At 46.4% G+C, this 10,000-nt stretch overlaps 1 protein-coding gene across 1 annotated transcript in view; it reads left to right on the top strand.

Moving 5' to 3' along the window:
* LOC118942972 (endophilin-A1-like) overlaps positions 1 to 10,000 on the top strand; it is a 26,328-nt gene that overhangs the window by 5,780 nt on the left and 10,548 nt on the right. The window contains exon 5 of the mRNA XM_090214945.1: positions 1,287 to 1,420. Within this exon, the coding sequence (XP_090071071.1) occupies positions 1,287 to 1,420 (134 nt within the window). The remainder of the gene's footprint in view (positions 1 to 1,286; positions 1,421 to 10,000) is intronic.

Below are 10,000 nucleotides of genomic sequence, written 5' to 3' on the forward strand. Positions count from 1 at the left end.
AGACACACATACACACACACACACTGCATCACAGACACACACACACACATTTGAGTTGTTTCTATTTTAACTTGTAACCGGAATTAATACGTCAATCGTCACCTCTCCCCCTCCCTCCCTCCCCCTCTCCCTCCCTCCCTCCCCCTCTCCTTCCCTCCCTCTCCCTCCCTCTCCCCCTCCCTCCCTCCCCCTCTCCTTCCCTCCCTCTCCCTCCCTCTCCCTCCTCTCTCCCTCCCTCCCCCTCTCCTTCCCCTCTGCCTCTCCCACCCCCTCCCTCCCTCCCTCCCTCCCTCCCTCCCTCCCTCCCTCCCTCCCTCCCCCTCCCCCCCTCTCCCTCCCTCTCCCTCCTCTCTCCCTCCCTTCCCCTCTCCTTCCCCTCTGCCTCTCCCACCCCCTCCCTCCCTCCCTCCCTCCCTCCCTCCCTCCCTCCCTCCCTCCCCCTCCCCCCCTCTCCCTCCCTCCGCCTCTCCCTCTCCCACCCCCTCCCTCCCTCCCTCCCCCCCTCTCCCTCCCTCCGCCTCTCCCTCCCCCTCTCCCTCTCCCTCCCTCTCCCTCCCTCTCCCTCCTCTCTCCCTCCCTCCCCCTCTCCTTCCCCTCTGCCTCTCCCACCCCCTCCCTCCCTCCCTCCCTCCCCCCTCTCCCTCCCTCCGCCTCTCCCTCCGTCCACCTCTTCCTCTCTCCCTCCCCCTCCCCCTCTCCCCTCCCTCCCTCCCTCCCTACCTCCCTCCCTCCATCCCCCTCCCCCCCTCTCCCTCCCTCCGCCTCTCCCTCCCTCCACCTCTTCCTCTCTCCCTCCCCCTCCCCCTCTCCCCTCCCTCCCTCCCCCTCTCCCCCCCATCCCTCCCTCTCCCTCCCTCCCCCTCCCTCCCTCCCTCCCCCCCCCCCTCCCTCCCTCCCTCTCCCTCCCCCTCCCTCCCTCCCCCTCTCCCCCCTCCCTCCCTCCCTCCCTCTCCCTCCCCCTCCCTCCCTCCCCCTCTCCCCCCCCATCCCTCCCTCTCCCTCCCCCTCCCTCCCTCCCTCCCCCTCCCCCCCCCCTCCCTCCCTCCCTCTCCCTCCCCCTCCCTCCCTCCCCCTCTCCTCCCTCCCTCCCTCCCTCTCCCTCCCTCCCCCTCCCTCCCTCCCCCCCCCCTCCCTCCCTCCCTCTCCCTCCCCCTCCCTCCCTCCCCCCCCCCTCCCTCCCTCCCTCTCCCTCCCCCTCCCTCCCTCCCCCTCTCCCCCCTCCCTCCCTCCCTCCCTCTCCCTCCCCCTCCCTCCCTCCCCCTCTCCCTCCCCTCTCCCTCCTCCAGGTCTGGCTCTCCTAGATGCTGGGGAGAGCATGGGTGAGCTGGGGGAAGTGAAGGATGCCCTGGATATGGAGGTCAAACAGAACTTTATTGATCCACTACAGAACCTACAGGAAAAAGACATTAAAGAGATACAGGTAGCGACAGAAGTGTGTGTTGTTAAATAAATATTAAATAATGTAGATACATTTTAAATATATAAATGGTATATAAATATTATAAATAAATGCTAAATATCTGTTAAAAACATTTTGAATACTTTTTAAATATTGAATAAATCTTGAATAACTGTAAATGTGAATTGCATACAAATTAACTATAAGGGCTTAAAAACAAAGGTGTCATTGTACTCTGATGATTCATGTTTTCTTTTAAAACCACAATTAGAATCTCTCCACAAAAATAAAAATGTTAAATGTATATAATGAATGTGAATTTTGAGGGCAGAAATGATTAACTATTAAAATATTAGATCTCTCACTAAAGGTGTCAGTCATTCAAAAGTTAAAACTTAAATCCAAACGGGTTCTCTAGCAGATTAATCAGAATGTCTCACCACATGTTCAAGAATGTCCTTTTTCATTACAACCTCTTACTTTCGGTTATTTGAAAAATAAATCATCTCCAAAAATATCCATATTTTTTAAAACGAGCCACAGAAAGTTGGTTGCAATGTTTAATCCACCAGAAAAGACAGAACAAATAATCCAACAAATATTGTGGTTAAACTCAAATATACTAATTTATATTAAAACATTTTTTAAAAAAATGGTAAATGATGTCATCAATAGGAATGGTGGATTTATGTCACACATGCAGCTAAAAAATATATATCTGTAGAAACTATGAGAGTAGAAAAGATCAGAACTTTTGTGAAACAGCACAGTTAAAAATGTATGGCAAATAGAACTGGAAGGACATCAGTAATAGATGGGAGAGGTTGAGGGTAGAGGAAGAACATCAGTAATAGATGGTTGAGGGTAGAGGAAGGACATCAGTAATAGATGGGAGAGGTTGAGGGTAGAGGAAGGACATCAGTAATAGATGGTTGAGGGTAGAGGAAGGACATCAGTAATAGAGGTTGAGGGTAGAGGAAGGACATCAGTAATAGAGGTTGAGGGTAGAGGAAGGACATCAGTTATAGATGGTTGAGGGTAGAGGAAGGACATCAGTAATAGATGGGAGAGGTTGAGGGTAGAGGAAGGACATCAGTAATAGAGGTTGAGGGTAGAGGAAGGACATCAGTAATAGATGGTTGAGGGTAGAGGAAGGACATCAGTAATAGATGGTTTAGGGTAGAGGAAGGACATCAGTAATAGAGGTTGAGGGTAGAGGAAGGACATCAGTAATAGATGGTTGAGGGTAGAGGAAGGACATCAGTAATAGATGGGAGAGGTTGAGGGTAGAGGAAGGACATCAGTAATAGATGGTTGAGGGTAGAGGAAGGACATCAGTAATAGATGGTTGAGGGTAGAGGAAGGACATCAGTAATAGATGGTTGAGGGTAGAGGAAGGACATCAGTAATAGATGGGAGCGGTTGAGGGTAGAGGAAGGACATCAGTAATAGATGGTTGAGGGTAGAGGAAGGACATCAGTAATAGAGGTTGAGGGTAGAGGAAGGACATCAGTAATAGATGGTTGAGGGTAGAGGAAGGACATCAGTAATAGATGGTTTAGGGTAGAGGAAGGACATCAGTAATAGATGGTTGAGGGTAGAGGAAGGACATCAGTAATAGATGGTTGAGGGTAGAGGAAGGACATCAGTAATAGATGGGAGAGGTTGAGGGTAGAGGAATGACATCAGTAATAGATGGTTGAGGGTAGAGGAAGGACATCAGTAATAGATGGTTGAGGGTAGAGGAAGGACATCAGTAATAGATGGTTGAGGGTAGAGGAAGGACATCAGTAATAGATGGTTGAGGGTAGAGGAAGGACATCAGTAATAGATGGTTGAGGGTAGAGGAAGGACATCAGTAATAGAGGTTGAGGGTAGAGGAAGAACATCAGTTATAGATGGTTGAGGGTAGAGGAAGGACATCAGTTATAGATGGGAGAGGGTAGAGGAAGGACATCAGTTATAGATGGGAGCGGTTGAGGGTAGAGGAAGGACATCAGTAATAGATGGTTGAGGGTAGAGGAAGGACATCAGTAATAGATGGGAGCGGTTGAGGGTAGAGGAAGGACATCAGTAATAGAGGTTGAGGGTAGAGGAAGGACATCAGTAATAGATGGTTGAGGGTAGAGGAAGGACATCAGTAATAGAGGTTGAGGGTAGAGGAAGAACATCAGTAATAGATGGTTGAGGGTAGAGGAAGGACATCAGTTATAGATGGGAGAGGGTAGAGGAAGGACATCAGTAATAGATGGGAGCGGTTGAGGGTAGAGGAAGGACATCAGTAATAGAGGTTGAGGGTAGAGGAAGAACATCAGTAATAGATGGTTGAGGGTAGAGGAAGGACATCAGTAATAGATGGGAGAGGGTAGAGGAAGGACATCAGTAATAGAGGTTGAGGGTAGAGGAAGGACATCATTAATATATGGTTGAGGGTAGAGGAAGGACATCAGTAATAGATGGTTGAGGTTGAGGGTAGAGGAAGGACATCAGTTATAGATGGTTGAGGGTAGAGGAAGGACATCAGTAATAGATAGGAGAGGTTGAGGGTAGAGGAAGGACATCAGTAATAGATGGTTGAGGGTAGAGGAAGGACATCAGTAATAGATGGTTGAGGGTAAAGGAAGGACATCAGTAATAGATGGGAGAGGTTGAGGGTAGAGGAAGGACATCAGTAATAGATGGTTGAGGGTAGAGGAAGGACATCAGTAATAGATGGGAGAGGTTGAGGGTAGAGGAATGACATCAGTAATAGATGGTTGAGGGTAGAGGAAGGACATCAGTAATAGATGGTTGAGGGTAGAGGAAGGACATCAGTAATAGATGGTTGAGGGTAGAGGAAGGACATCAGTAATAGATGGTTGAGGGTAGAGGAAGGACATCAGTAATATATGGTTGAGGGTAGAGGAAGGACATCAGTAATAGATGGGAGAGGTTGAGGGTAGAGGAAGGACATCAGTTATAGATGGGATAGGGTAGAGGAAGGACATCAGTAATAGATGGTTGAGGGTAGAGGAAGGACATCAGTTATAGATGGGAGAGGGTAGAGGAAGGACATCAGTAATAGATGGTTGAGGGTAGAGGAAGGACATCAGTAATAGATGGTTGAGGGTAGAGGAAGGACATCAGTAATAGATGTTGAGGGTAGAGGAAGGACATCAGTAATAGATGGGAGAGGTTGAGGGTAGAGGAAGGACATCAGTTATAGATGGTTGAGGGTAGAGGAAGGACATCAGTAATAGATGGTTGAGGGTAGAGGAAGGACATCAGTTATAGATGGTTGAGGGTAGAGGAAGGACATCAGTTATAGATGGGAGAGGTTGAGGGTAGAGGAAGGACATCAGTAATAGAGGTTGAGGGTAGAGGAAGGACATCAGTAATAGATGGTTGAGGGTAGAGGAAGGACATCAGTAATAGAGGTTGAGGGTAGAGGAAGGACATCAGTAATATATGGTTGAGGGTAGAGGAAGAACATCAGTAATAGAGGTTGAGGGTAGAGGAAGGACATCAGTAATAGATGGTTGAGGGTAGAGGAAGGACATCAGTAATAGATGGGAGAGGTTGAGGGTAGAGGAAGGACATCAGTAATAGATGGTTGAGGGTAGAGGAAGGACATCAGTAACAGATGGGAGAGGTTGAGGGTAGAGGAAGGACATCAGTAATAGAGGTTGAGGGTAGAGGAAGGACATCAGTAATAGATGGTTGAGGGTAGAGGAAGGACATCAGTAATAGATGGGAGCGGTTGAGGGTAGAGGAAGGACATCAGTAATAGAGGTTGAGGGTAGAGGAAGGACATCAGTAATAGATGGTTGAGGGTAGAGGAAGGACATCAGTAATAGAGGTTGAGGGTAGAGGAAGAACATCAGTAATAGATGGTTGAGGGTAGAGGAAGGACATCAGTTATAGATGGGAGAGGGTAGAGGAAGGACATCAGTAATAGATGGGAGCGGTTGAGGGTAGAGGAAGGACATCAGTAATAGAGGTTGAGGGTAGAGGAAGAACATCAGTAATAGATGGTTGAGGGTAGAGGAAGGACATCAGTAATAGATGGGAGAGGGTAGAGGAAGGACATCAGTAATAGAGGTTGAGGGTAGAGGAAGGACATCAGTAATATATGGTTGAGGGTAGAGGAAGGACATCAGTAATAGATGGTTGAGGTTGAGGGTAGAGGAAGGACATCAGTTATAGATGGTTGAGGGTAGAGGAAGGACATCAGTAATAGATGGGAGAGGTTGAGGGTAGAGGAAGGACATCAGTAATAGATGGTTGAGGGTAGAGGAAGGACATCAGTAATAGATGGTTGAGGGTAGAGGAAGGACATCAGTAATAGATGGGAGAGGTTGAGGGTAGAGGAAGGACATCAGTAATAGATGGTTGAGGGTAGAGGAAGGACATCAGTAATAGATGGGAGAGGTTGAGGGTAGAGGAATGACATCAGTAATAGATGGTTGAGGGTAGAGGAAGGACATCAGTAATAGATGGTTGAGGGTAGAGGAAGGACATCAGTAATAGATGGTTGAGGGTAGAGGAAGGACATCAGTAATAGATGGTTGAGGGTAGAGGAAGGACATCAGTAATATATGGTTGAGGGTAGAGGAAGGACATCAGTAATAGATGGGAGAGGTTGAGGGTAGAGGAAGGACATCAGTAATAGATGGTTGAGGGTAGAGGAAGGACATCAGTAATAGATGGTTGAGGGTAGAGGAAGGACATCAGTAATAGATGGTTGAGGGTAGAGGAAGGACATCAGTAATAGATGTTGAGGGTAGAGGAAGGACATCAGTAATAGATGGGAGAGGTTGAGGGTAGAGGAAGGACATCAGTTATAGATGGTTGAGGGTAGAGGAAGGACATCAGTTATAGATGGGAGAGGTTGAGGGTAGAGGAAGGACATCAGTAATAGAGGTTGAGGGTAGAGGATGGACATCAGTAATAGATGGTTGAGGGTAGAGGAAGGACATCAGTAATAGAGGTTGAGGGTAGAGGAAGGACATCAGTAATATATGGTTGAGGGTAGAGGAAGGACATCAGTAATAGAGGTTGAGGGTAGAGGAAGGACATCAGTAATAGATGGTTGAGGGTAGATGAAGGACATCAGTAATAGATGGGAGAGGTTGAGGGTAGAGGAAGGACATCAGTAATAGATGGTTGAGGGTAGAGGAAGGACATCAGTAATAGATGGGAGAGGTTGAGGGTAGAGGAAGGACATCAGTAATAGATGGTTGAGGGTAGAGGAAGGACATCAGTAATAGATGGTTGAGGGTAGAGGAAGGACATCAGTAATAGATGGTTGAGGGTAGAGGAAGGACATCAGTAATAGATGGGAGCGGTTGAGGGTAGAGGAAGGACATCAGTAATAGAGGTTGAGGGTAGAGGAAGGACATCAGTAATAGAGGTTGAGGGTAGAGGAAGGACATCAGTAATAGATGGTTGAGGGTAGAGGAAGGACATCAGTAATAGATGGTTGAGGGTAGAGGAAGGACATCAGTAATAGATGGTTGAGGGTAGAGGAAGGACATCAGTAATAGATGGGAGAGGTTGAGGGTAGAGGAATGACATCAGTAATAGATGGTTGAGGGTAGAGGAAGGACATCAGTAATAGATGGTTGAGGGTAGAGGAATGACATCAGTAATAGATGGTTGAGGGTAGAGGAAGGACATCAGTTATAGATGGGAGAGGGTAGAGGAAGGACATCAGTAATAGATGGGAGCGGTTGAGGGTAGAGGAAGGACATCAGTAATAGATGGGAGAGGTTGAGGGTAGAGGAATGACATCAGTAATAGATGGTTGAGGGTAGAGGAAGGACATCAGTAATAGATGGGAGAGGTTGAGGGTAGAGGAATGACATCAGTAATAGATGGTTGAGGGTAGAGGAAGGACATCAGTAATAGATGGTTGAGGGTAGAGGAATGACATCAGTAATAGATGGTTGAGGGTAGAGGAGTGACATCAGTAATAGATGGTTGAGGGTAGAGGAAGGACATCAGTAATAGATGGGAGAGGTTGAGGGTAGAGGAATGACATCAGTAATAGATGGTTGAGGGTAGAGGAAGGACATCAGTAATAGATGGTTGAGGGTAGAGGAAGGACATCAGTAATAGATGGTTGAGGGTAGAGGAAGGACATCAGTAATAGAGGTTGAGGGTAGAGGAAGGACATCAGTAATAGAGGTTGAGGGTAGAGGAAGGACATCAGTAATAGATGGTTGAGGGTAGAGGAAGGACATCAGTAATAGATGGTTTAGGGTAGAGGAAGGACATCAGTAATAGATGGTTGAGGGTAGAGGAAGGACATCAGTAATAGATGGTTGAGGGTAGAGGAAGGACATCAGTTATAGATGGGAGCGGTTGAGGGTAGAGGAAGGACATCAGTAATAGATGGTTGAGGGTAGAGGAAGGACATCAGTAATAGATGGGAGCGGTTGAGGGTAGAGGAAGGACATCAGTAATAGATGGTTGAGGGTAGAGGAAGGACATCAGTAATAGATGGGAGCGGTTGAGGGTAGAGGAAGGACATCAGTAATAGATGGTTGAGGGTAGAGGAAGGACATCAGTAATAGATGGGAGCGGTTGAGGGTAGAGGAAGGACATCAGTAATAGAGGTTGAGGGTAGAGGAAGGACATCAGTAATAGATGGTTGAGGGTAGAGGAAGGACATCAGTAATAGATGGTTTAGGGTAGAGGAAGGACATCAGTAATAGATGGTTGAGGGTAGAGGAAGGACATCAGTAATAGATGGGAGAGGTTGAGGGTAGAGGAAGGACATCAGTAATAGAGTGTAATATAATGTGTCCATAATATTGTATGTATAACCTGGAAGTTCATTAGTTTACTCCAATTAGGGGAGGGGAGGTCGGGGTAGCGGAATATAATGAAGGAACATGTATTTTCAAAAGATGTATATCTATCAAATCAAAATCAAATCAAATGTTATTTGTCGCAAGTGACGAATACAACAGCTGTGGACCTCACAATGCAAATAGTCAGCTGTAGACCTCACAATGCAAATAGTCAGCTGTAGACCTCACAATGCAAATAGTCAGCTGTAGACCTCACAATGCAAATAGTCAGCTGTGGACCTCACAATGCAAATAGTCAGCTGTAGACCTCACAATGTAAATAGTCAGCTGTAGACCTCACAATGTAAATAGTCAGCTGTAGACTCACAATGTAAATAGTCAGCTGTAGACCTCACAATGCAAATAGTCAGCTGTAGACCTCACAATGCAAATAGTCAGCTGTAGACCTCACAATGCAAATAGTCAGCTGTAGACCTCACAATGCAAATAGTCAGCTGTAGACCTCACAATGCAAATAGTCAGCTGTGGACCTCACAATGTAAATAGTCAGCTGTAGACCTCACAATGTAAATAGTCAGCTGTAGACCTCACAATGCAAATAGTCAGCTGTAGACCTCACAATGCAAATAGTCAGCTGTGGACCTCACAATGCAAATAGTCAGCTGTAGACCTCACAATGCAAATAGTCAGCTGTAGACCTCACAATGCAAATAGTCAGCTGTAGACCTCACAATGCAAATAGTCAGCTGTAGACCTCACAATGCAAATAGTCAGCTGTAGACCTCACAATGCAAATAGTCAGCTGTAGACCTCACAATGCAAATAGTCAGCTGTAGACCTCACAATGCAAATAGTCAGCTGTGGACCTCACAATGTAAATAGTCAGCTGTAGACCTCACAATGCAAATAGTCAGCTGTGGACCTCACAATGCAAATAGTCAGCTGTAGACCTCACAATGCAAATAGTCAGCTGTAGACTCACAATGCAAATAGTCAGCTGTGGACCTCACAATGCAAATAGCTGTGGACCTCACAATGTAAATAGTCAGCTGTAGACCTCACAATGTAAATAGTCAGCTGTAGACCTCACAATGTAAATAGTCAGCTGTAGACCTCACAATGTAAATAGTCAGCTGTGGACCTCACAATGCAAATAGTCAGCTGTAGACCTCACAATGTAAATAGTCAGCTGTAGACCTCACAATGCAAATAGTCAGCTGTAGACCTCACAATGCAAATAGTCAGCTGTAGACCTCACAATGCAAATAGTCAGCTGTAGACCTCACAATGCAAATAGTCAGCTGTAGACCTCACAATGCAAATAGTCAGCTGTAGACCTCACAATGCAAATAGTCAGCTGTAGAACTCACAATGCAAATAGTCAGCTGTAGACCTCACAATGCAAATAGTCAGCTGTAGACCTCACAATACAAATAGTCAGCTGTAGACCTCACAATGCAAATAGTCAGCTGTAGACCTCACAATGCAAATAGTCAGCTGTGGACCTCACAATGTAAATAGTCAGCTGTGGACCTCACAATGCAAATAGTCAGCTGTGGACCTCACAATGTAAATAGTCAGCTGTAGACCTCACAATGCAAATAGTCAGCTGTAGACCTCACAATGCAAATAGTCAGCTGTAGACCTCACAATGCAAATAGTCAGCTGTGGACCTCACAATGTAAATAGTCAGCTGTAGACCTCACAATGTAAATAGTCAGCTGTAGACCTCACAATGCAAATAGTCAGCTGTAGACCTCACAATGCAAATAGTCAGCTGTAGACCTCACAATGCAAATAGTCA

This window comes from Oncorhynchus mykiss, chromosome 21, assembly GCF_057628025.1.
Source record: "Oncorhynchus mykiss isolate SJ-2025 chromosome 21, ASM5762802v1, whole genome shotgun sequence".
NCBI lineage: Eukaryota > Metazoa > Chordata > Actinopteri > Salmoniformes > Salmonidae > Oncorhynchus > Oncorhynchus mykiss.